Below are 27,488 nucleotides of genomic sequence, written 5' to 3' on the forward strand. Positions count from 1 at the left end.
ATGTAAAAAACTATTTGGTGCTGTACTCTTGGAAAACTCCTACATGCACAAGGCAAAGGTGGTCTTCTAGTGAATCTCACCACAAATACATGTCGTAAGATCAAGCAACGTCTACATAAATGGTTCAGATGTATGTAAGTGTTAGCATGACTTAAGAGGCATTATGTTTGAGCTTGAATTTAAAATAAACCTGTTATGTTTTTGCATTCTGTTTCATTGACCAAACAATACAAATTCCTCTTCGCAAAGCTACTGTATTTTCCCCACAAAATATGTGGGTTATTCCTACCCTTCCCTCCTCCTCAGCAGCTGGGTGCAGAAGTTATTCAGGATAGCAAAGGGCTGCCCACCTACAGCAGGCTCACTGCCTCCGACATTATTCCCTCTACCCCAGCAGCCAGGTTTGAGCCTCCATTTTAAGCAAGTTGAGTGAGTGCACAGGGTACCTGGAGCTGTATTCAAGTAGCAGAACTCTCAGTAGGATGCAGGCTACTGAAGACATGAGTTGCAAGTACAAACACAATGTGTAAGCTAACAAAGGTTAAGACGCCAGGAGTACATCAATGCTTTGGGGTCTTTTTGTGCTTGGAGACGAGGAGGCTCCATACATGATGTAAAAGTAGGTCTTCAGTCCTCCCCCAAATATCTACGTGTCTTTGCCCTCAAAACCTGGCAGCAGTAGCTCCTCCCTGCAGGAACACTAACAAGGCTTGTAGCCCAGCAGGCACCTGCTCCCTGGACAGCAACACATCCTGAACAGCACAGATGCAAGAAAGACTCGGGGATATTTTGACTGGCTAGGACCTTGAAGGCTAAAGCAAGCCTTTTCTGTAAGCACAGACAGCCCTGGTTTATTTTGGTGCCTAGCAGAAGAATTCTTGTTTAATTAGATCCCATTTTTCAGATCAAGGAAGACATTTCTGTAGCTTTCATTTTACAGGTCAAGCTGATCCAGTCAAATATGTCACTTCTTACAACGGGAGGATAAGGAGGCACCCCGGAGATCTTAGGAACTAAAGAAAACTACTTTTTCCACATAACAGGGTCAAGGATACCAAACTACATACATCCTTCATGCAACCCAACACTTGGTGTTCACTTACACGCATACAACAGCCCAACTAGCGGGCAGCCATGTTAAAGCCTCTCCACAGGGCATGAACGTGGTCCCTACTCCTCATCTCAAAGACTCCCTTTCTTTCACAAGCTCTCTCTCTAACACCACATGCTCTACTTCTGTCTCAAGATGGCAAGGGGGGGAAAAAAAAAATATCCCAAGGGTGTAGAGACGACAGTTTATACACTATTGCCCCCTACCCAGCAAGATCTCAGGGAATATCCTCTCCTCACCCTACACAACACTGCAAAACACAGGCACCTGCAATTATACACATGTATAGAGGCATAGACTCACATAACCCCTCAAAGTAAAGAGTGACCCAAGGCACCGTCACGCCCACAGAACATCCGTAGCACACAAAGACAGAGCCTGCAACAGCTTCCCACTTTCAAGATGTTAGGCTGGTACAAACAGAAGCACTGCAAATACATTTCCACATTTTGTTTCAAACAGAAAACAAATATCTGGCTCAGTCCTGAAAATGTGTAAGAATCCCTTTAGTGCTATCGAAGGCATGAGTTCAAAAGACACAAAAAACCCCTTTCCAGCTTCATTAATTATAAAGCTTCCAGGGCCAGGTGATTATTCCAAGGGATGTTTGACACTGCAAAGGCAGAGAAGAATGCCTGAGAAACCCTGCAGCCCCAGATAAAAGCACCTCAGAAGTCTGTACTTGCTGTGACATCTCCCTCCAGGATAAACAAGTCTTTTTCTCCTCCCCCTCATAAAAAAAATGCACATTCTTCAGCACAGTCGAGACTCTAACACCAGGAGAACATCTCTGAAACAGACTTCTCTGTTATCTCAGGACTACCAGCTCTCCCATTTCAGTCAGAGTTCTCCCTTGGCAGGCCTTAGGACTGAACAGTTTTGTAACCCCTACACCACCAAGAGGTGCAATTCCTTTGCATCATGAATTCAGATCACTCGGTTTTGCAAACATCTTGTTTCTCAGCAAAGGTCAGTTAAGTACGTGTAGAACAAGTTTTTATCTCTGGCAAGTGTATCTCTGCACTTCCATCTACTCACCAGCTAGCTTCCACGCCCATGGAACAAACACAGTTGGTATACAATCAGATGCTCTGCTATTTCCATGCTGGCTGTGAGAAAGGCACATGCTGAAAAATGAGCAGGAAACTGTTCAACTCATCATACTGCCTTGCTCAACCTCTGTCCTCCTCTCCTGTTGTCCATGCACTGCAACTCCAGAAAGAGCAGGCACCCGAGAGTTTGCAGCACTGTACAGCTGCAAAGAGAGAAGGTGGGAAAGACAGAGCACGTACACCAGCACAGAGGAGTAATTCAGCAATTTCCTGTTGCAAATTTTACTCTTGAGATCACTTTAGATCAAATTTTTACAACATACTCCCTGAATGAAGCTGCTTATTACATGTATCAGAAGTTGATAAATATTGTTTAATTAGCAGCTATAATCCTACAAACAGATTTTCTTAGGTTTCGTTCTTCACTTCTGCCAGCATGAACTGCCAAGTGTCTCCAAAGGAAAGGGATGTGGAAGCAAACATCACTAATGAGCCAAAATGTCTTCTAAACTTCTGAAAACATGTAGTACATGATGCAATGCACAGTAACTTAACAAATACTCAGGAAATATAATACCGTTTGCAAGGTATCATTTGAAAAAATGGTATTACAGTCACCACTGAAGGACATGAGGAATCCCTAAGAGTTCTGGGCATACTGCACACTCAGTGGATCTATAGATTCATCCAGGAAGAGGAAACAACATTTTGTTCTATTTCACTCTTCAGGTTTTGTCAAAATGCCCCACGACCAACAAGTCCTTACTTGAGATCTGGATAGTTAAGGTGGACGTTGCAAAAAGGCTCATCTGTGGACAGCTCTGAACAGGAACCAAGGCCAGCGCTGACTGTGTGCAAAACGCACAACCATAGGTTATCCCCAGCTGTGGGCAGTTCAACACCTCATTACAGAGCCTGCACAATGAGAATCCAAAATGGATTTGAAGGTTTTATCCTTGTTCAAAGAACTACAGAAGAAAGCGAAAATAAAAGGACTTGTTGATTCAAACATTTCTGAACTCTGGAATGCAGAATGGCTTGACCAAGTGCAGTCCCATTTTATGGCGTGATGAAGAGGCTGCAGTCTCCAGACAGGCATCACCTTTGATGAACTCATCTGCCTAATCCGATGGTTAGTTTTTGCATGCACATTTTGCTTTTGAATTTCTGTTTCTTGACAGCATTAAGCTGCTCTGAGACAAGGTGAAGCTGATGGAAAGGAACAGGAAGCTTACAGACATGGACGAGGTATGTCTGCATCCCTAGGTTTGCCTGTACAAAGGCAGTGAAGGCTCAGCCACAGAACTGCAAAGTGCTCCTGGAAGAAAAACAAATCCGTAGGAAACAGGTTCTGTTCACCCATTAACAGCTTACTTTCCTTGAGGAAGGACTAAATATATTCCTCAGAACAGGTCACAGATGTATTTTAACACAGCAGTTCAACTTGGCTGGAGAGCATCCAAGACTGCCCAGATTCAAACCAGCAGCTGCAATTACACCTGCCATACAGATGAATCTCACTTGTTTGGGGGCTCTTCTCCCATTCAATTTCATTTCCAGTTCCAACGACTCTCTTTTTAAAAGAGCTGTGACCACAATCAGAATTCAGCCACTCATTTCTCAGCTAGTTTCCAGTACTTCAAGCAACATGCAAGGCAAGATAAAGACACCAGATACTATACAAACAGTAAAGGGCAGAAGCTGCAAGAACCAGGAAACATTAAGAAATTCCACTGAGGGGAAATTGAATGGAGGAAATACTGGTAGCCTGAAGGAAAGAGGAATTACATTCCTCGTTCCTTGAAAAACATCGCTACTCTGGGAGGGAAACAATGGAAAAGGTGTTGAGCAAAGTTCCTGATGAGAAGGCAAGATAAGCCACAAGATATTTACTCTGTGTATTTGTACGAACAAGGAAAGAGGTGGTTTTCCATTCTGTTTTATTTCAATGCTTTTACATGTATAAAATGCACTTAAAATACTTTACATTAAAATTAGTAAATTGTTTGTTCCTAAAAAACACCATAATGTCTTTGTGAGTGCACAAACACGCACCCCTGATGCCGGTTTCTGACCTAGAGCAAGTTGACTAAAGTGTTTGTGGTGTAATAACCCCCATCAGATCAAACATATCAGAGAGGAGTTTTCTTTCCTCAATATCCATCCTGCTGATTCAGCTCAAAGTGGGAGATAACAGCCTCTCACTCGAGTGCCAATGGCCATTGGTTTATAGGTACCTCCACAGTCACAGTTTGGAACCACACAAGTAAACCAGCATTCAAATTCTGTAAGAAACATTATTCCTGGTGTCCAAATTGTCTCACTATCTTTTCACTCTCTTTTTTCAGTTCCTCAATGTGAGCATTTAGGCACTCCAGGATGTGCTGGGATCTCACTTCCTCTTCTTCCAGGTACCTCGCAGCTATCGATCCAACTGAAGCTGTAGGGAGGGGACACTAGAGAGAAACAAAGGGATATCAGGTATTTTTTTCATTCTGAGTTTTGGCCTTCTAAAAGGCTCTTGTGTCATTTCCATCCTATTGGACAGACTAAGCACTCGGGTCTTACCCTTGTGTCACAGGTAAATGTCTCTCCCAGCTGTCTCCAACCAACAGTGAAAACCTCCCAAGCCTTTGCCAAAACCACAGGGAATAAAATCAGTACCTCAGCACATATAACTTTGCCATTCCAGTAGCTCCCCTCTGTAGAGAGCTGGGAGGCCAGGGCTGAACAGAAGTAAGCTCTCCATGTGCCTACGTAACTGTTGCACTTCACACATAGAACCCCGACCCCAGAGGTATCGATAGGAATTGACAGGTTACTTGGGGAACTGGAGCTTCACTTCAATTACCAGCCCCTCAGCTTAAAATAATGAGAGGGAATGACACGGCACATGCAATCACAGCATAACTCCAGACAAGGTCACTACAAAATACCAGGGGTTTTGTCCTGGGTGTGCTAGTGCAGCCTCATACTTAAGGTCTACATCCTGCTCCTTGTCTTCATAAAAACCTCAGTGAGCAGTATAGGGGTTCCAGGGAAAGGAAAGAACTGGCACCAGCACTGGGGATATCTCTGCTTTCTTTTACATATCTCTTCTCCTTTCCTGAAATAATGGGGGTTCCTGGTACAACCCCACAGGGGAAGTACAGACCAAACTCCCATCGCAGCTCACTGAACACCAGTCCAGGTACCAATGGTCAATAAACCAGCCCAGATACTTTTCTTTACAGTCAAGAACTATTCCTGCTACTCACATTACTTACCCACAAGTTCATAACTACAAAAATTACATTGTAAACTAGGCTTAATTTATAACTTAATGAAGAGAAGCTTCCTATACAAGGGCTGGCAGGTGAATTATAAACTAACGAAGGGGCTGCCTTTCATTACAAAAAACTTGTCTCAGTGTCTTGGCAAGAGAACACAACTGGTTATTTCCAAATCCTGAAGTCTCATGGTTTTCTGGTCTTTTATCAACAGCCAGGAACAAAGGGAAGCAGGAAAAAAAAGACTGCAGATAACAAGCAAATGTCTCACACCCCACTATTGCCTACTGATGAGAATTCTTCTCTCTTAAAGGAACTGATTTAATGACACTGGAGCCTGACCATGGAGTCCCAGTCAACACCAGGAGAAATACTTGCATTTCCTTAGAAACTTTATTTCTACCTCTCAGAACAAAAAGCAGCACATTCTCTTCTACTAGACACCAAGGTCTAGAGCTTCTCAGACCCTGAAGTGCAACTGTTCACACCTCAGTTCCAATCCTGCATCTTGAAGAGCTTCCATTTAGAATGTGACAGTTCCCTGAGCTCCCAACATTTGTTTCCTGGACATGTCCACTCCGGTCATGAAACAATCAAGACCTATTCTTGATAGTAAACCTAGTCAAGACCTACAAAGCTGACAAGCATCTGCTTATCCATGCATCTAGAGACTCTTTTCTGGGCTCTCCACAAAGCAAAAATAGCTGCTGTCACTGTTAACAACACACAACCAGAGGAAAAAATACTTCCGAAGGCTGCTAGAGGCAACATGTCTGGAGCAAGGACCCGTAATCAGGATTCTCCCCTCCCTGCACTACTTACAGCCCTGTCTGACCCAGGGTATAACAATTGTGTCCCTCTTCCATTCCCCTCCCTGCTCAAGTCAGTCTACAGCCTGGTCATTACAGTGGGTACTGGGGGAGATGGTCTTAAAAGGAAGAAGTGATTGAGTCCAAGTCTCCTGTATCCTGGGCAAGTGCTTCAGGAACTGAGCTGAGGTAGGACAGAGAAGGTGCAAACACTGTTTCTTACTAAAAAAGTATGATCAGTGACTGGGAAAAATAACAGACTGCCCTTGTGCAGTGAAGCACCAATTTCAGGCCTTCCTAAGTGGCTTTAAGTTCTGACTACTGCAGATCCATTCAGAGGGGTCAAACTCAGCCTGTGCATACACAGTGAAGGTAGATGTGCAGCACCAGCTTTCAGATCCAGCCAGAGGCTGTACATTGAAATACTCAGCGCTCTACATCCACTCTGAGCCTCCACTACAGACCCAAGCCAGACGCTGAAGCAGAATTCTGAAGTGACATAAGCAGGTCATGGTACACACTGATGTACAGGCCACTATAGAGAACCATGAGCTTCCAGAATTAGCTTAGCAATTATACCAAACATAAAGCTCTTTCCCAGAGTTCTGAAGAATAACCACATGGCTCCCATTGTCCAAGTATTAACCATCCAGCAGTGTTTTTCCCTCCCTGTTTAACATTTAATGTATACTTACAGAACCATACACACCATGCAGCCAGATCGTACATTCAAAAATCTGGCTCCTTTTTTCAGATGAGAACACAGATATACCCTCAGCTGTTGAATAGCAGCCAGCTTCTATACCACTGCTTACCAAAGGCACAGATTCCCTCTGATGATCTGAGACGGACTGCTTAGATGCTTCATCTGCAAAATCTTTGTTTCCATCCAGCACATGGAGCAAAGGATCCGTTCCCAGCCAGGTCCCCAAAGCAAGTGACTCCATAGAGTTATTCTTGCTGGTCTGGGTGGGCAGCTCACCCGTCTCGGGGGTCACGGTTCCTGTTTCAGCAGCCCCACATCTCTGGGGCTCCCCTTGATGATGCTGAACAGTCCAGTCAGCCCTGTGATGTATTCTCTCTGCTTGTTCATCATGTTTGTGCTGTGCTTCCCGAGTTGTCCTGGAAAGCAGGTTTGAAACATAACTGACAGTTTGCCTCTTGGCAGCTGAACTTTAGAGAAAACTTGAGCAGAGATAACAATTAAAATACAGGTTACTAACAGCCCTGGCAATCCAAACTGGCTTGTTTCTGTAACACTTCCAGATGCACATCTAGTCTCTAGGGAATTCGCTTCTGCCATTGTAGATACCAAAAACTACAGTCTGCACATCCCAGCACTGCACAGCCACCTGGGCCAAATCTAATCCCTTCACCGAAAAGAACACGTACTGCTTCTCAATCAAAGGAAAAAGCAAAGGCAGTCAAAAGACAGTCAAATACTAGCTGGCTTTGCAGAAAGCAAACCAGCTGGGACTAAAAGCTATTGCACTACTTACAGCATAAAGACAGATTCCAAAACAGTCCTTGTGTTCTCCCATACATACTATGTGCTGGAGACAGATACTAGACATAAAGCACATCATTAAAAACCCACACATCCCCACGCCTTCTGTTCTTTATAATAAGGAAGCAGCATTCTTGGGGTCACGCAACACTCACCTGTACTGCACATCCCTGGCCCCAGGCTCTTCGTCTTGCATCTGCTGAGCGCTGCCCTCAGGCTCACCCTGGCAGACCTGTCCAGTGAGCTCCAGTTTTGCTCTGGCCTCTGCTAGATCCCTCCACAATTGCTGGTTCTCAGATTTTAATTTATCTAGTTCAACAGCATAGTCTTCACTGAGTTCTCTTAGGGTACCATCTTTTTCCTAACAGACAGAGAAGGGTTGAAGTCAAAAATTCTGATTCGCAAGACACCACAGTCAAATCCAGAGCAAAGGCCAGCAAGCGTTTCCTTAAGGTGTAGCCCTCTAATCTCAATTTTGACTGGCAAAATTTTCAAGGCTTTTATAAGTGCAAATCAATTATACATTCTTTATTGTGTCTGCATCCAGACAAGCTGTGCTCATCTGCCTAGGAAAAGAAGTCTCTCTCACCACTGGATGCTTCTGAAAACAGGAAAATACAGACCGAGAATAGCTGAGATAGATCTGCCTCCGGCCTTGGGATAATGAGAAGGACTGCTTGGCCTCGAGCTCTCCTCCAGCTGTACATTTTAGGATTCCCTCACTTCACTAGGATGCAAGCCTCTCAGCCAAAGCTGGAAACACTCAGGTGGCAGCCCCATAAACTGTCTCAGTCTGAGCAATTCTCCAGGTACGAGAGCAGCAGGATCTGCCAGATACTTCCTATGGGTGTGAAGAGACACATACCCCAGTGGTTTGCTGTTGATGAGAAGGAACCACTCTCTTGAGAACCTACCTTCACCGTGATCTACCAGCAAAGCTGCTTGTAAGAACACTTCTAGATCCCCTCACCCAAATTAGCAAAGGCAGTAATTACAAAAGTCTGTGCATACACATGGGATGACCAATAGCCCTTCAGAAACTTTCACTGGTAAAAGTATTTTTTTTCTTTTTGAAACTGAACGACTTGCTCCTCCCTATCTTTTCCTTACTAGCCTAGGTGGATATAATTTCCATTGTTTATACTTCTGTGACATTTCCACTTTCTTTTTGCTAATTCTATTAAATTTAGATTGCTTAATTCATTCTCATCACTGCTGTATCTAAAGTCTTTCCAAATGTGCATGAGAAGAACCTGGCCAAGACAGGAAGCTCCTGTGCCATGGGGGCTGTGGGGCTTTTTTTAAAAACAAACAAACAAAAAAAACCCCAAACAAACAACAAAAAAACCCCAAAAAACTCAAAAGCCCCCCAAAACACAACAGGTTTATTGCTTTGCACTTTGGTATCAAGTTTTTGGTAAGGCAAGCCAGCAAAAGCCCACCAGGCACTTCAAGCAGAAAGTAAAGGGCCTTAGGTCATTCCCGTCTCAAACCACCCCTCCAGAAAGCTTTGGTTTTTCTCCATCTCACCAGTCACGAGCTTCTGTTCAACACTTTCCCAAGAACTTGGCACATTTGACAATCACCCCAAACTTATATTAAGAGCAGAGTATTTCCTTCCTACAGATCTGACAGGATAAAAGCTCTGATGATATATTCCTACTAGGTTTTCAGCTGTCTGAATCCAGTCCTTGCTCCCTGTGAGGCATCCATTCTGGTTTACGTGAGACAGAACTTGCAAACTAGCCATTTCTTCCTTCACACAGGCACTAAAACGAAACCACCTTCAAGGTGTTATTCCTGCCAAGACAGTACCTCTTCCACAGAGGCTCCCCTTCTCCCTCCCTCAGCTGGCCTCAAGAGTGCCACACCAGCAGGAGCCCACCACAGTGCCCCTTCCCGGCGCGTTGCCCCAGGGCATCCAGCCAATACTCCCAGGCTGCCTGTGGAGTGCAAGGGACAGCCCTGCTGAGTGGCTCCTCACCAGGAGGGCAACATGCTCCCAGCCCAGCAAGTGCAAGGACCAGAGCAGTTACAGCTCTGAGACAGATCAAAAGGACATCACTGCTTCAGAATCAGAGGTTTGAGGTAAACCAGCACAAAAATGCAAATGTAACAAAATGTACTAAAAAACATGGTCCAGACCCCATGGAGAAGGAACCAAGATGACGGTTCTGTTTCTGCAGTTCTCATTACTCTCTGACTGAACAAGATGCTCAGTATTTCTGCACCTTATTTCCTCACAAATTGCCTCTTTTGCTTGGGTTTTCAGTTCACTGAACTCTTATCAAGCATTTGGAGAGGCCTGGGCAAAGACTAGTTCTGTTCCCAGTCAGGGGACACATGATGCTAGCCCCTTCCCTCCTCTGGTCACTAACGCATACCTCTAGCATACCACATTTCATTTTTTCCAGCATCTCTGAGAGATAACGATTTTCCAGCCTCAAGGTTTCCAGCTGGACCAGAATTACCTGAGGAGACAGAGGCAAACAACAAGCTCAGATAAAAAGAACACAACACATGTCCACAACACCCTACAGGCATTTTCCACCCTCAATTCAAGCACAAGTACAAAGCAGGTTTTGGGCCATTAGTTCTGCAGGGACCCTATAGAGAAGGCCATACAAATAACCATGCACATTTATTTACTTTACTTTTCAAGGATGTCATCATCCAGGCCTAGTTAGCATGAGTGATCTCAAAGAATTCTGTGGGACTGTCAGTTACTGGTTTGAAAGGAAGCAGCAAGACAGATTCAGTGAACACCATAAACGAGAAGATTTCATCAGAAGGGTCTCAAAGTCTTTGTTCAAAGGCTGAAGAGAGAAGGAAACTATTAACATCGCTAAAAACTAGGATGGTATTCCAAGCCTTCAGATCCCTTAAAGAGACAGCGTAAGAGTCTTTTGCCTTTTTTACCCTGTGCTCCACTGCTTTCCTCTCTGCTCTTTCAATCTCCGTTCTCAGCTGTTGTTCTAGGTCTGATGTGGAGCCACTTGCAGATGCAATTGTGATGTCCCGCTGCTGTAACTCTTGTGTCAACCTGGAGATTTCCCTTTTCATCACTTCTAGCTCACTGCTGTGAGTTTGTTCAGCTTGAGAGAGCTGCTCTTTCAGCTGGAAGAAGATATGCACACACCACCCACGAGCTTTTAAAAGATGTTTCAGCAAAAAAGCAAAAGTATTGTACATGGTAATGTGAAATTTAAATACTGGAAAACAAAAAGCTCTATGTAACAAGCCCTCTGTGCATGCTTGTCCTTCCTGATTGAAAACCACCTCATACCAAACCTTTTCCACACCACAAACTGCCAACTGGAACATGCTGTGGAAAACCCCCAAACTGATCAAATCACAGTCTCTTTAGCTCACCATTCTGGCTCTGTGGCCAACAATAGATACCCAAAGGTTTACCATCGCCAGGCAAGCACAGTATCACTTTCATAACATAACCCTGCAATGTGCCACTCCGCCTTCCTGAGGCAGAGATGGTATCTTTAAATAGCTCTAGCCAGGCTTTTCTTCCATGAATTTGTCCTAAGTCTTTTGAATTGATATTCGCTTGTAGCAACTAAAGCTACCCATGGCAAACTTCCACAAGCTGGCTATGCACAGGGTAAAAATATACCTCTTTGTTTTCATAACTCCGTTTGATGACCATTGGTCCCTGCATTATGAGAGAATAATCATTCCCTATTTACTTTCCACATGACAGGCATGATTTTATTTTTAGTATGTTCAATCTCAATTATCTCTTTTTCCAGTTTAGTAAGTCCTATCCCATTCGGCTGTTCCTTGTATAAAAAAACACTCCATCCTTTTGGTTATCATTTTCCACACCTTATTTTATTCAACCCTTTCTGAGATCGCAGACCTGCACTGCATATAATATTCTGGTAGGCACACCTATACTTATTCAGTGACATAACAGAACAACAACATAGCATAATTTCTTCCCTAGTATTCCATTCCATTAGCCAGAAATATTAACCACCCAAACCTCCAGGATTTTTCTGAGAATTATAAGCATTTTAGAAAATTGAACCAGATGATCTCTGCCTAGCCATGTAAATATTATACATATGGTGATTTATCTCCATGTCACCTCAACGCCTCCCAAGTATATAAAATAGAAACAACCATAATAAATCTCTCTTTCCTCCCCAGCAGCCTGTAGGAGATTCATTTATTGTGTGGCTGTTTAAATGCGTAACCAAGCACACATCTCTGGCAAGATCTGCATCTCTGTACATTCAGAATAAAGGATGAAAGATTTACACAGAAGTGAGGTTCTTCACTCAAGTCCAATAAGGTTTCTGCTTTAACCAGGCTCCAGTGAAAGCCCTCACACTAGCTGATCTAGACCATTACTAAAAGTCAAGCCTTTTTGGGGGGCTTGCCTCCCTTGGGTGCACAGGGCACTAGGGCGAGGTCCTCGTGGCAGATGACCTGCTCCATTTCTTCCAGCCCCTGAGTTCACGTCTAGGTATCAAGCCTGAAACAAGCTCCCTTATTCATGTACAGCCTGGAACACATCTGAAGCCCTGTCTCAAGTGTGACAAGGCATATTGCAGCAAAACCCATTCCTCCCTGCTCTTCATCCTGTTGAGAGCCTGTATTATGCTTAAACTCAGGATTTCAGGCCTTAATTTCTTTGCATATTTGCCCCTCCAGCACTAATTCAAGTATCTGCACACTGCAGAGAAGAGCTAGGCCTAAGAGATGCTCACAAAGGAAGCCACACAGCCACGTACAGAAACCTGCAAACCTATCCTCCCAACTGCTCCTTTATCAGATCTGCTCCTTCCCCTCAGCCTATCACTGCCTCCGCACCACTCCCGCGCTCTGGTCCCATTTGGAGCTTTGCTAACTGCGCAGTGCTGAGGCACAACACACACAGGAACAGCTGACTCCACAAGTGCCTTTCCCACTCTCCAGGAACAAAGCAACATTACCTTTTTAATCTCTGCCTTTGATTCAGTATGGTGTTCTTCCATTGACTGCAGGTCTTTGATATTCTCATCCAGCTCTTCACTCAGCTGTACACACCTTGCATTTGAAGACACCAGGCTGGGTGCCAAATGTAAAACTACAGATTAGAATACCCCAAGGAGGACACGGTCAAAGAAACTTTGATCTTCCAAGCAGTCTCCCATGTCCGTCATAACAGAAACCGGACTCTTAACCTAGAAGTTCCTTACCAATCCTTTGCTTCGTTTACCAAAATCATTTCAAAAGAGATCAGGAAGCTGATACAATAGATAACAACTGTTTCTTGTTTGTTTCTTTACCATACTAAGATTACAAACTTCCCATGCAAACACTAGTCTGAAAACCACAAACGCAGAGGGGAAGACTTGTTTATAATTCTTATTTCACAGGAAGGTCTAGATCTGGTTCTTACCAGCTGACTAACAAAGACTCCTTAACCTATTATGAATGAAGGTGCTAAGCCTAAGCAAGCTAAAACACTGAAAACACCCACAGTGTGCAATGAAAAACAGGCAACCAACAAGCAAAAGAGTCTCACTATTAAACTGCAAAATGAATAGCATTTGATTTCTTTAGACCTTTGATATTTAAAATAAGCCTACAAAAATCAGTGGGACTGGTTAACTTGATGAATACAATGTATTAGGTATTATATTATTATCCAAGTTTCATCGCACATCCAGGGGAAACCAGCAGTTGCTACCTGTTCTCAGGATGAGTCACCTCTGACTGTAAGTGCTGTTCCTTCTTCTGGGCAACATCCAGCTGCAGTAGTATATGCTCCAGCTCCAGCCCCGGAGAAGACAACTGTTTCTCTTGCAAGCGGTCCTCCAAGGCCCTAAGGAGAAACATGAACTTTAATCTCGGCACAGAAAGGTCACGTTCAAGTTCACTAATACAGAGAACATAACCACCATTTTCTTAGAATTCTCTGAAAACTACACAAAACCCAACAGTAGGTGACACCTGTGCGCACTGTGAAAAAGCAAACATACCAGCTGGATGACAGCCCCCTGTCTGAGTTCAGGCTGATTAAAAAAGACTACATCCTATTTTTGACGTTGGCCTCCATGACCCACAGAGTCTCCCTGCTATTAGCAGACATGCAGCTTGTAAGAAACAGTGTGGCTGTTAGGTTAACATACAGCAAAACCTTTTGACACGACCATCAGAACCCTATAGTTTTTGCATGTTGCCAGTGCAGAAGGGGAAGGCCAAGGTGACTTTGTCACCTTACCAAGACCCTAATCTGACATCATTAAATCGGTGAGAACTTTCACCTACGTTAACAAGCATGTTATCAAATCCTGAAAAGCCTCCAGCACTTGACTGAAAATGGCGGGGGGGGGGGGGGGGGGGGAACCCAACTCAAAAGCCCTGCGCTTCCCCTAGCTGAGTAGAAAGCTGATTCCTTCCACACTCTTCACTGAGTATCAGTTGATTTCAAAAGCAATGCAACTTGGCAAATGCTGCAAGAAAGCACAGCACTCGTGAGAAACTATGATGTGCCATTCTAAATATCAACCAATACAGATCCAAACGCACAAAAATGCTTCTACCGCCCTCAGTGGGAGAACCTGGAATATAGATCTGGATTCAAGAGCATAAGTACCAGTGAGGTACAAATGCTACCTGATGAGGAGCTCTTTTGTGCGAAGAGTTTCAGTCACCCTGGCCAGCTCTTTCTGTAACCGTTCCTGGTGCAACTTGGAGCTGTCAATGAAATCTTCCTGAGACTGCAAGGTGGCTCTAAGTTCCATCTTCTCATCCTGCAGCACCTGCACAGGAGGGAGTAGGAATGACTGTTGCAAGATGGACCAAATCAGTTTGCTGTAACATGACAAGAGGTTGATCAGATTTTTAAGGAACCCTTGGCAATACTGCAGAGTACCACATGGGTACAAAGCCAGCTTTGAGACCGATCAGGAACCTTACAAAGGCTCTAGAAGAGACGGGAGCTCTGGAACGAAGAGTCTTCCTACTACTTCTCACAGGCACTGCTTTGTATTCAGTTTCCTAACAGTTCCTCCACTGACCTCTAACATTTTCTTGGATTGCCTTAATTCTTCTTGAACTCTTTGCTGATCTTCCAGAATCATCTGATTGTTTTCAGTCAGGTCGTCCACCCTCATGTTAAGCCTCTCCACCTCCATCTCATTGGCACAGATAGCATCATTGGCCCTCTCCAGCTTGCTGGTTAAGTGTTGGATTTCTGATCGGCTGGCCAGTTCCACTGACTCCAGAATCTGCTTCCGACTGGCGAGCTGAGTCTGCTAAGAGCAATTGGTTTGCATTAAAGCTGAATTATAGAAAATACAGTGTATCAAAACTACATTCAAAATCACTACTGATTTCTTTGTGTAACAAGCCACATTCTCAAAGTAAGCAACACTACAGTTCAGGCAATTAGGGAAAGTATTGTTCCAGGGCTACACGATGGGTAAAACTTCTGAAGGGAAACAGAATAAAATAAAATAAAATAAGGGGGCCCTCTGATTTCAAAAGGGATTCAAAGAGAATTCGTGAAAAGCAGATCTCAAATCACTCAAGTTGTCCGAGTATGAACTGTCTAAGAACAAAGCTGCCTACTATTTTTTGCTCATTAACCTAAGGCTAGACCAGCAGAAACAGCAGCATGTAAGAAGGTTTGTGAATACCATACACAAGCTAAAGATTACCCAATCATTAATTCCACACCAGGATAGAAAGCAGCACTTAGTGCACAATACAAAAAACCCACAACCATCAAACAGATCAAAAAACGAACGGGTGTAACAGTCAATTAAGTTTTGCTTTATGCAGTAAATATCTGGTTCTAACAGCTTGCGAGAATGCTCACTTTGAATGTTTCATTGTTTTAATGGCAGACAAAAAAGTTATAAGAACATATGACTAGCAAACAATACATGCTCTATTATTTGTAGGCACAATAGTTTATTTCACAGCATTTCTTTCCACCTAGTTAGCTGGTGAAATTTAACAAGCCAGCTCTCATATAAGCTTCTAAGAATATTTGCTTCATATATTCCCTTTTTGTATAGCACCTTACAATTTTTAAGGGCTGAAACAAAATATTTGAGTAGTCTTTTACTCCCAGTTTCTAAGAGTAGCAATTCCTGCCAGCTTCAGAATCACCACATGCCTTGATTTATTGCCTGACACATAATGCCTCATAACTGAGAAAACTATAGGAACTGTGCATTTGGAAGACTATGGTATAATTTTGATTACAGCCTTTTCGTTCTTTGAATAGTCATGACAGAAAATGTAATCAGGAGGGGCAAGAGTTTAAAGTACAGCCTTTCTCCACCCACAAAACTGGAGTACCAGACTACCTGAATATTTATTTCTGCATTAAGAAAACGTTTAACCTATCTCTTCTTTCCAGCCTCCAAACACGCAGGACAGCAATGAATTCCAAGTTTCACCTGTTGACTTTAAAGGCTGCAGGTGTTATAGGAAGGTGATCATCACTAGGTAAGAATGCCAAGCTTCCCTAAGCTGCACTGAAAGATATGAGGGGAAACCAGCTGGAAGAAGAGAAAGGGGAAGTACTTCATGGTCACAGCTCTCATCTTGACCTTGTGCCAGAAAAACATCCAAGCATACAAAATACATAGAAACATCCAAGGCAAAAATTTAGCACTTTCATGCTGGGCTTTTCAAAGAAATTGAGGATTCAGGCAGCCCGTTCACAGTATCTACGCACCTAAGTCATTTACACTGCTCAGGAAAAATCTCCCCAAATTCCTGGTTTTCTGCTGCACAGTAAGAAGAGTTCCTCTGCACTCCAAAATACCAGCCTGCACTCCAAGGACACATCTGTTCTCAGACAATTGAGCTATCAATGATACAAAGACAGCAGAGCAGCAAGACCTTCTGCTCAACGACTCTCTCTGCATTTGTAGATCTACAAGTGTCAGCCTCTCACACAGCCCCTGTCAGAGCCAGCTTCAGTCCTGTCATCACAAACTTCCTCCTTGCAGGAGCTTCCACTCAAGAGCAACTCAGGAGCCCATTAAGTGTAAAGCCCCCAGCAAGAGCTTCTTATCAGTGTCTGCTGTGATTGTGTCAGTGTGACTTCACAGCTGTGCTCTAGGTCAATTCATCTTGCTCTGCTGCAGCACCGCTAACTCACTGAACAATTAGCTTTTCAGGAACAGCAGCGCCACTACTTTTTGCCTTTAAGAGACTTAAAAAAAAAAACAAAAACAAAACAAGGGCGGGGGGGGGGGGTGGGGATGGTGCTAAAAATTGCTGTTACTTCAGTGTTTTGCAGAAGTATCTGTCACAGGGGAAGACTACTCTCCAACATCATCCTCTGAGCTGGACCCACAAGGTACATATTTAGCTACTGGCAGGTACACAGCTTTGAACTACACGACATGATGTAACAGCTATTTTAAAGTGTCATATGCTGTGGTCTCTGCCTCCTAGGGAAAGCTTCATCCTACTATCTTCTCTCTTAACTGGAGAGGTGGCAGGGAGAGCTGCACAAGGTCTATCTAGTCTCTGTTGACAGACTCCAGATCTTTTCTCCATACAGCACTCATACAAGTAAACCTTATTCCACTGGGACATTAAAAGTCATTTCAATGGCAACCTAAACTGGATTCAAGCCTCTGAGATTTCATTAGTCTCTCCCTCTTCCCCCCTCCCTCCCCTCCCACCTGCTGCCATAAACAAAACAAAAACTTTCAGCACATATTAATTGTACCTGAATGAGCTCAGACTGCTCAGCCAAAGCCTTCCTCTGTGCTTCCAGCGATGCCACCTGCTGCTGGTAAAGCAAGCGCTGCTTCTCCCAGTCAAGTGATTTTTGACGAAACTCCTGCAAGGACAGCAGGGGTGGCTGGGAGCAGTACGTCCATGACAATAAGGCCCCCTCCTAGTTCATATCCACGTTTGCTTTCTCTCTCCACCATATCCTCATGCACCTTCCCCCACAGCAGGGAAACCATTAGCCCGTCATTTGATGCACCAGCTCAGCAGTATAAAACCCCTCACATACTGTGCTTGCTGTATTTCTCTCCCGCCTGAGTTAAAACGTCAGTGTCAATTATTGCTGTTTACAAATGTTAAGTGCTAACAGATTCATGGCTAGTTTCATGGATCTGCTGTCAGAGGTTTAACAATTCAGACTGGCTTTAGCTTCCAAAACACACTGCTATTGAAATCACTCAGATGACAAGTATGAACTACAGAATTTTAATGCTAATCTCTGCTCCAGAAATTGGACACTACATCAGTCAGATGTATTTGTTAGCCACATCTTCAGGGTACAGTAGAAGAAAATTGAGTGCGGTTGAGCTCAGCATAGCAGAAAGATTAAACGATGAGACAGGGTTGAGAAAGTCTGACGTGTAGCTCCCTCCTCCTCAACAAAGTGAGATGACAACTTCACCACACTGAATTCATTCCATTCACATAATTAATTACTCTTCCAGCACCTTCTTCCTTTCATTTAGCCTAAGAATAAGAACAGCAGCATAGCTTCTCCTGTGTACTCAGAGGCCCCAACACAGGAAACTGCTTTTATTACACAAGCAGCTGAGAAGAGCTACACCTGGAGACTAGAAGGAGAGTACTTTTTAAGCGGGATTCATAGTCCACTCCCTACTAGACTATGCAGTCACCAGTGAAGCCCAGAAAGTCAGTTAATATATACAAACTATGGTTAGCACTTGCTTTTTCACTACATACCTCCAGTTTCCTGGTCAGACGGCTCATTTCAAACTGGTCCTCCCCTTGTCTCTTGTTAGCTTCTCCTCTAGCTTCTCTGAGTTGTTTCTTCTGCAGCTTCTCATAGCTCCTCCTCAGCCTGGACAACTGCAAGGAATACAGTGAAAGAGACAACTTTGTTCAAGGCCCCAAGGCAAGAATTAAACAGCACTTTTAAAAGAAGCACACAAAATGGCTTCACACAAACAATTCCCCTAATCAAGACCACACAGCTTGCAAGCAAAGACTTCTATTTGTATAATGAGCCTATTATACGAACAGGATTGCAAAATATGCCAAGTCGTATACGAGTAGCAAGATGCCACTGAAGTCATGACATCAGCAGCTCTAATTAGACCTCTGTCTTACCACTATTAAAACATGACTAAAATATTGATAAGATGGAGGTTTACATGTTAATGTAGCAAGAGCATGGTACCTCTCTCTACAGGTGACTCCCAGCCACAGCAATAGCAGGCAGTACCTGTGGTTGATCTCCTCACACAGAGGGGCACATCACACCACACATGGGGTGGCGGGTAGTTCTACACAGAGGCAGAATTTCTTATGTGATTAAAATACACTTGTGAAGCTCAGGTGGGAACTGGAACTCTTCCGCTTAGTGGGAGAAGGAAGATTTGAGAATTGCCATTATACATAATATCAACACTACTTCATCTGTCATTTTCTGCTTAGATACACTATGTATTTCACAATGAGTGGAGAATGCCAACAGAAAATATCACTCCTACGCCTACTGCTAGAATGCTAAAGCCGTATCAGAAGCAGGAATGAGGAAAAAACTCCTGACATTTAAATGACCCTCTGTGCAAATAATCACTTGCAACTTGCACAGAATTTTCCATCTGATGAGCTCCCCCCAACTCAACTATTAAATAAAAAGTTTCAAGTCACATGAATCTGAGAAGTCATTATTCCTGTTTTACTGATGGAGAAAGCTAAGCCCATGGATGAAGAGAAGGACTGTGAGAAGAAAAAACATCCGAATCAAGACCTCATACAGTGGTCACAAAAGGTTCTCCAGAGTCCTGTGTCCAGGCATGTTCAATGGGAATGGCTTAGAGTTTAACTGACGAGCATCTTTTGCCAAACACATCAGAAGATTCCAAGTTTATTCTTTCAACAATCTCAGTGAGTCAGACACTGTACCTGTAATTTTACTGGTAATGGTGGTAAACCAAGACAGAAAGAATTTCCCCCAACAGTACTAAGAACAGATGACTGAGAAGTACCGGAGCTTAAGATCATCTACATTAATATTGTGTGGGTAAAATACCAACACATTGCAATTTTGGCCACAACACACATGCTGTATTTTAGCCTTAGCGATTTAGGCAGATCTGCCAATGCACCTCCGCTTTGCTTTGCAGCTTATCCACAATTCCAGTGGGAACATCTAGTGAATGAAGACCGTTAGTCATACTGAACAGTAAGGTGTTCTAAATGAGGACAGATGCCTTCTGTCGTCAAAGCAGAGACTACTAAATTAATTTAACTTACGGCTTACAGTGAGCATGAACTAGGCCCAATCCTACAGAGAAAACAGGTCAATGCTCTACTGGCTGTTCATGCCACTTAACTCGCTGCTACTGACAAGCAAGTGGAGGCAGGCAAAGAGTTAAGGCATAAACATGGAACGCTGTTTTACCACCTGCAGGACATTCCACACATACCACCTTGGTGAGTAAGAAGCTTTTTGAGATGAAAGCTCTGAAATTATTTTTGAAAAATATTTTCTAAGTATATTTAGTTTTTATTAAGTGTATTAAGACTAATATGCCTTGAGAGAACAAAATCCTTACCAACAAACTCAGAGTCAATGGAGGCAAAAAGAAGATGAGACTACATACCATTCTCATTTCTTGATTTCATACGATCCAGGCCAGTTACACCACCACCCTTTTTTAATTTCATGACATGCTGAAAGAGCAAACTGCTGCTGCCTGTACCCATGGCAACTTCAGAATAAGCACTACTGTGACTAGAATGGGCGAACCCAGGACGTTTTTGCAGTAAACTTCTGCAGATGTCTAACACATGAAAACTGCAACAATACATCTACTCCACATTTCTACTTCAGCAGTTTTCAGTGCGTCACCAAGTTCCTCCAAAGTGCAAAAAACAGGGCTAATGAAGCATAAAAATATTACTTTGTCTACGCTCAACGCTCTCTTTTGTAAGAACATGAACATTAAAAGAACGGGAAGCTTTAAAACCATTGTATTTAAACAAAAGCAATGACGCAAAGTATTCACTATCACATCATATATCAACTGAGAACTAAAAAACAATCTTCTCTTTTTGCAACTCACCTCCTCTTGAAATTTCTTCAGCTGTTGTTCATATTCTCTAACCATGTCCTGTTTGGCTTTTTCCATGTCTTCTACCTGGTGACGCAACATGCCAACCTGAATGAAGAATTAAAAAGCAAATAAATAAAACAATAGAAGTGGATTCTATTGTCAGTAGATACTACAATTAGTTTGCATTTCATAAATAGACATAGTAGGAGCAGGAAATCACTATTAAAAGACCCTAATTCTATTAACAACTGCACATTATTTCAATGTGGCCACTCACTATGAATCAGATTAAGTCTGTACCTAAATCTTTGGTAAGCTGAAGCCAGAACTGTTTCTGTTCTGGACTCTTGATTTGAGCCACTTTCTGGTTTTCAGGCTTGGGGATAAAGATGACAGTTTGGGCTTGTGTCAAAAGGCTATTTCTGTCTGCTATTTTTAACAATTCTTCATAAACACGCATTATGATTTCAAGCCATCTACCAAGAGAAAAGATGGCCATGTCATTATCTTACCATGCTTAGCTGAAGCAAAGATTCCAAACAGCACATGGAGGTGAGCGGGACAAAGAAAGAAACAGGGCTTTAAAACTCATGGGGAAGACTTCCCTTACATTGATTCAACTGCTCCAGTGACTCATTTTTTGGGTTTGTGGGTTTTTTTCCCCCCATCTTTTTCCTATCCACAACCCAGAGTGGCCACCTTTCTAACTGCAGGTTCAAAGGACAGCAAGCCAATGAATTAAAAGAAATCACCACAGAAAATTCATATGAGTAAATCAAAAGCACAAGTATACTCCAGAAGAAACTTTAATCACAGTTTATAGTTTAGTTCTGAAATCAATGTTCGCTTTTGGTGGTAAATATTTCACAAAAGTGTCTTGCAAAAACACAACCGATAATAACAATGATAACCTATATGATAAAAATCATTGTTCTTGCAAATGGAAATCCTGTGGCATGACTCCAGATTTAGTAATTCTGTAACAAAAACATTCATTCCAAAACTTGCCATGCAGACCAACAGAAACACTTGACCATATTAACAAGAACCTATAGAGTTCTTAACCCACTGTCACTGCAACCTGTCACATTTCTCTCTATTGTACTAGATTCCACATCAAATTACTAATAGCTACAGCAGTACTTGGGTAATTTTGAGGATGCAGTATACTTGTACAGGCACCCAAAAAACCCAATTGCTTGTGCAGTTATCTGCTGGCTTTCGACCCAAGAAATCAAAGCAACTTCATCAGAGAGCTGCCAAAACATGATTTGTAGCGATGAGTCTGCTGAAAGATAGGACACAGCAGCTATAAATATAAAGACAAATTTTAAACACTTTCAGAAAATGTCAATGTGGCTAGATCTTAAGATATAGCTACCCAGACTCCTGCTGGTTTCCTCTGATCAGTTCATTTGCACAAGTTTATGGTCCACATCCTATGCAAAAACTTCACTTACTGATACTTCTCCACTGATACAGTGATTTTTTTGCACTTCCCCCAGGCCTTTAATTAAAGCCTACAAAACCTAAGCTGCATAAAACAGCCCTTGGGGAACCTCCCAGCAATATCCTGGTGTAGTTTACACTACCAAATGTTTTTTCTACCAATGACTGCAGGTTGCTGGGCTGTCAATTACTGTTGTGTCCAGATTCAGCATCTCCGGGTTCTCTCAAGGAACTCTGACAATTCAATCTGTGGACTTCCACCAACCTTTAGGGAGCTGATCATCTGACTCTGGTTGAATTATGAAATGGACACCTTATTCCAACAGGCTCCTTTGTAAATACTATTCCTGACTTCCAACTATGAGACAGGCTCCTGCTTTGCTTAGCACAGTTATTTGCTAAAGTTGACCTCTTATTTTGGCTTAGCATTTAAATATTTTTAAAAAAAATAAATCAACCCGAACTGATGAAACAATACCCAAAACACACATCCATGAAAAGTCAAACTCTGAAATTCAGGTTCAGTCTTTATATTGTAAAACACACAGGTTGACACCAATCAGAAAACAGTATGAACCTGAGGTACCTCCTTATATTTTTCCTGCAGAGCAGCCCTGGCAGAGGAAAGTTCCTGCTCTCGAACACTCAGGCAAGCTTCCAAAGCCTGTGTCTGTCCTTCCCATTCAGATTTCTTGTGAGCCACCATAATGTCAATCTGCTTCATCAGCTCCTGCAGCTCAGCCTCACAGGAAGTCAAGAACCCACCACTGGAAGGGAAAGAGTTTGAAGTTACAAAGCAGACACCACCCAACAGAGGTCCAGTGTCCCATACCAACAAAGTCAGCAGAACAAGCTGACGTGCACCCAGGGACCAACTTTGCATATGCAGTGCTTTGAACTCTCTGCAAATTAGCTTGCAGAGAAATAGACTTAATATTTACGTGTTCATCCCATTCTCTAATGCAGTATCTCATAAGTGGCATGTTTGTATCACTGGGCAGAGACCTAAATTTGGCAATGACCAGCAAAGAATACTTGCAAAATCCCAGCAAGAACAAACTACTTTAAATGCCTGTGTGTAGAGAGAACGGTCCCAACCACCTATAAACACTTATCCCTTTGTCTCAGTACTATACATTATCTAAGTAAACCAGAGCATGTTTTATCCATATTTTGTATTTATCTTAATTACTCTCCAGTCAGAGGCATTTTATACCAAATTTCAGTCACCAGAGAAATCTTACAGCCAAGCTATCAGCTCCTGAAAACCGAAGTTTATCATAAATGCAGACAAACCCCCAAGTAGAGGGGGTTGGATGACAACATGATAATGAAGAATAAAACATTTGCAATCCAATGGGGAGAGCATGCTCCCTAGCGATGCTGCAATTTCTAATTTGGTGCAGTAATTATTGAAGCCAATTCAACTAAGTCCTCTAAAACTTCACAAGCTGCTAAACCAGGGACAATATTAAGGCTTGCAAGATACAGCCCTAGAGGGCAGCGCACTCCAAGATGATCTTTACCCTCTTAATTTGCCTGTCAAACAGGAAGCACTGAAAAGAAAGGGAAATCAATAGGTTAAGGGATTGAAATTTCTCTGTTCCCCCAGGACATATGCACACTTCACAACTTGGCAGTTTTTCTATAGGGAAAGAAATACTTCCTAAAGGAGCCAAAATCAGTTAAATTTGAAGTTCACCCTGTCCTGCGAGTTAACCAAAAAATTAGCAGCTATTACATAAAGAAAGAACATTTCCTTCACAGCATCTGCTAATATAAAGCTAAGTCTAAACTCGATTTCTTCAATCAGTTCTCAGTAGAAGATAAGGTATCAGGAAACTTGAGTCACATTCTCAAAGATGACTATGAAAATGGCATCAGTGACTTTTGCTTCACACTTGTTTAACACATAAAACATTTTTTTCCATTATTGGCACTACAGTCTCTCTTGGGTATCCAAAAGTCTAGATACTAAGACAAAGCATTCAGGATTCTTCAGAGACGAATGGGACTCGGCTGTTCCAATACAGGCAGGAAATAATCAGATGTTTTCAATAAAAACAGATAACTAAGTCATGCCTCATTAACCTTGCAAAGCTGTTACAAACAAAGTATTTATTCACACTTTTAATTACTATTGGTCCTGATGTTAAGACCAAAAAAAAAAAAAAAAACCCCACATAAGATTTTCAGGAAGATTTAAAACTAAATTTTTGCATTATATCTCAATCAGTGGCTTTGCTTCTGCACCAGCTGAAGGCCACTGCACATTGTATTTGTCCACCAGCATGCACTAGCAGGCAAACTCAAATGTCCTTATTTAAGCAACAGAAGCTTCGTCTGATACCAGAGGATTTGATTCTGAATAAGAGGGAAGATTAATACTTAAATGATCTTGAATGACGGGTATATACTGTTGCATACATACCTCCCCTGCCCATTTCTCTGCATTCCTTCCAGCAAAGCCTCCATTGCCAAATCCTGGTGGGTTCAGCAGCTAGGAAAGTACACAAAAGCAGCAGTCACTCATGGCAATGTATGAACAAGGCTACTTCTCCATCCAACTGCAAAACAAGCAGAAGTCCACGGAGGAAAGAAGTTAAAAAAAATTAGCACACAGTTACAGGTGAGGAAAACAATGGTCGCCTTCATGAGCTTACAAGTCAAATATCTGCCGAATAAAGGCAAACAGATTTTTCTACAAAAAAAAAGACCCAGCACAACCATTCATCGTTATCAAATTGCATGTATATAATCATGTGATAATATATGGAATAACTCGAACAACAGCAGTGAAAGAGAATCTGAACTTCAGCAAACAGGCAAACTCAACACACTGGGAGCTGCAGATCTCACATCTCCTGACTGCACCAAACTGTGGAGGATCAGCGACACACAGGGACTTCCAAACGGGCCAGCCCAAGATCCACCTCTGACAGGGACATTTGTCACTTCAGAGAAAAACTATAAGCATCTTGTAGCAAGCAGCAGTAAGAATCCATCCAAAAATTAGATCCCTAACAAGTCCCTATTACAGACTAGGTTAAAGAGATCACACAGTTTACAAACGCATTCAGGACATGTTGCTAGTTCATACAGTTGTGAGAATTTTAAGATGGGACTAACTCTTCAAAAACTCCTCTGATGCCTTAAGCTATGGAAATAAGTTGCACAAATTTACAGTACCAGTACACTGTCTTAGTTAAAAATTACATCCTTTAAGTCATGAGCACAGGTATGTATGTATGCATACACAGAGAAGTTTCACGTATTTGTGAAACAAGAAAGGTTTACATTAAAGGCAAAATGGGGAATTAAAAAAAAAAAAAAGTTACCATGGAACACCGAAAAAGCTAGAATTTATTTCAGTGGCTCCTCCATCAAACTGTGGCTCTCTAACAGAAAAATGGTTAAACTCATCCTGAGGATACAAAAACTACACTTCAGTTTCACTCTGTGGAGGTATTCACACAATCTTCTGTTTCCAAAACATCTGTGCACTTTCTCAAGTAGTTAGAGATGAAACCTCCCAGCAAAGGTTAATATGGCATTATTAAGCAATCAACAAAAGTGGGAGTAGGTCACAAAAAGTGAGACTCTCAGAAATGCAAACTCAGATTTGCTCTTTCACTTTCATCAGAGCTTCTATCCTGCTCCTACAGCATTTTAAAACACCATCCAGAGATTAAAGCCTGTCCCTGGAGTTCAGCTGTATTTTAAACCACACACACAGAAAATACGTATTTCACTGAGGGAAAAAAAAAAAAAAATCCTATCCCTATTCTGATACGGTGTTTTGTCTCTCTTTGGTCCTGCCTGTGCTTAGCAAAATTCAATCAGCATGCAGAACACCTTTGTTGTACTGCTGATGGCAGAGCTGCTGAGGAGAGCAGACAAGCAGATCCCCAGAGCTGCTGACAGAACTCCAAGAGAGTTCTCCAAGTGGCAACAGCAGACATTAGCCTGTAGCGGCTCTTCTGTTTCATCCTAATCACACCTACACAGAATCGATTTTCAGTGGGTAGCAGAGAGATTTCATTGTCCACCACAGAGAACGCCTGCTAAAATTCAGAAAGAAAATCTGGAGCAGAATCCAGGTCCTTTATCAGCAGCTCCTTTCGTGAGAGGTTGGGATCAGTTCAACACTGAAAGCGCTGAGCCACGAGGGGCCAGGCAGCATCCTCTCTTGCCTCTGTCAGGCTTTAAGCAGGGCCCTCAAGGTGCGACGGCCGGATCTGCCAGCTTTGCATACCTGCCAGCCTACCCACCTTTGGGGAAAGAGCCATGAAATCAGAAACCTCTAGCCAGTTTTATATCACATCAGGTTTGTTGACTTCCTATTATATTTTGACTCCTCAAGCTTGCAAGTTACAATGTGCAAGTTAGAGGCAACTGCATATAAAGACCCACACAGACACCAGGAGAGGAAACAATCTCTGTCATTAACTACAGCTGAAGCAACAAGAGCTGGCCTGTCACTTCTGAAATTGAAGGAAAAGGACGTATTTGTGGAAAAGATAAAACGTCTAAAAATCAACAAGATTTAGCATCCCAACTCATTAATTGTAGCAGTAGAGCCAAGTGGAGAAAATCTGACAACACGCAGGATTTAAGAATACTGCCCAGGAGAAAAAATCAGGATTATCTGGCATTTTAAAAAACACAGTAGGGTGCAATTTTGAAGTGTCGCTGGAAGTAGGGTAACAATGAACAGGAAAGCACGACCCGTGCTGCACCGAGCACTCTCCAGAAGCGCCGGTAAGGCCGGGCTGGGCTCGCCAGCCCCTGGCAACGCCACCGCCGGCTGCTGTGAGGCCGGGCAGGACCCGGGAGCAACCACCACGCCGCAGCTTCACCCGGGCAAGAAGCCACCCGGGCCAGCGTCCCCTCCGCAGAGCCACCGGACAGACTCCGGAACACGCGCCCTCCTGCTGCCGGGCTTTAACTCCTCCCCGGCACCGGAGGGCCGCTGCCGGTGTTCCCGCACGCCCCCTCCTCACCAGCCCCGCTCCCCGGGGATAAGGCCCGGACCCACCCCCCGGGGCCGACCTGCGCTCCGGGCTCCCCGCGCCGGCCCGGCCGCTGCTCTGACCCCGCCGCGAGGGGCGGCGACCGTCACTGACGGCGGGTGGCGTGGCCTGGCCTGGCCTGGCCGGGCCGGGTTTGGCTTGGCTAAGCTTGGCTTGGCTTGGCTTGGCCTGGCCTGGCTTAGCTAAGCTCGGCCTGGCTCCCTCCCCCGCCCGCCGACCTA

The 27,488-nt window shown here is 43.2% G+C and overlaps 1 protein-coding gene across 2 annotated transcripts; it reads right to left on the reverse strand.

Annotated features, from left to right (window-relative positions):
- Nucleotides 1-4,106: 4,106 nt before the first annotated feature.
- CEP63 (centrosomal protein 63) lies at nt 4,107-27,414 on the reverse strand. 2 transcript variants are annotated; one of them, XM_074911919.1, is made up of 15 exons: nt 27,287-27,414; nt 24,666-24,734; nt 22,821-23,001; nt 20,795-20,890; nt 18,444-18,569; nt 17,458-17,571; nt 14,777-15,010; nt 14,373-14,518; nt 13,444-13,578; nt 12,704-12,818; nt 10,668-10,865; nt 10,133-10,219; nt 7,904-8,109; nt 7,057-7,363; nt 4,107-4,619 (listed from the first exon to the last, which is right to left on the reverse strand). In XM_074911919.1, exons 2-15 carry the CDS (start codon nt 24,707-24,709, stop codon nt 4,461-4,463), a joined length of 2,148 nt encoding a protein of 715 aa, XP_074768020.1. In that variant the 5' UTR covers nt 24,710-24,734; nt 27,287-27,414; the 3' UTR covers nt 4,107-4,460. The 2 variants fall into 2 exon arrangements, with proteins under 2 accessions (XP_074768020.1, XP_074768019.1); XM_074911918.1 differs by having other exon boundaries at nt 24,666-24,801; nt 27,287-27,394.
- Nucleotides 27,415-27,488: the final 74 nt, after the last annotated feature.

This window comes from Athene noctua, chromosome 8 (assembly GCF_965140245.1).
Source record: "Athene noctua chromosome 8, bAthNoc1.hap1.1, whole genome shotgun sequence".
NCBI classification, from domain to species: domain Eukaryota; kingdom Metazoa; phylum Chordata; class Aves; order Strigiformes; family Strigidae; genus Athene; species Athene noctua.

Coding starts and splice junctions, on each gene's coding strand:
- CEP63 (XM_074911919.1), bottom strand. CDS start 24,709: ATGGAGGCTTTGCTGGAAGGAATGCAGAGAAATGGGCAGGGGAG. Junction 18,570..20,794: donor TGAAGAAATTTCAAGAGGAG/GTGAGTTGCAAA, acceptor TATTCCTTGCAG/TTGTCCAGGCTGAGGAGGAG. Junction 10,866..12,703: donor CAAAGGCAGAGATTAAAAAG/GTAATGTTGCTT, acceptor ATCTTCTTCCAG/CTGAAAGAGCAGCTCTCTCA.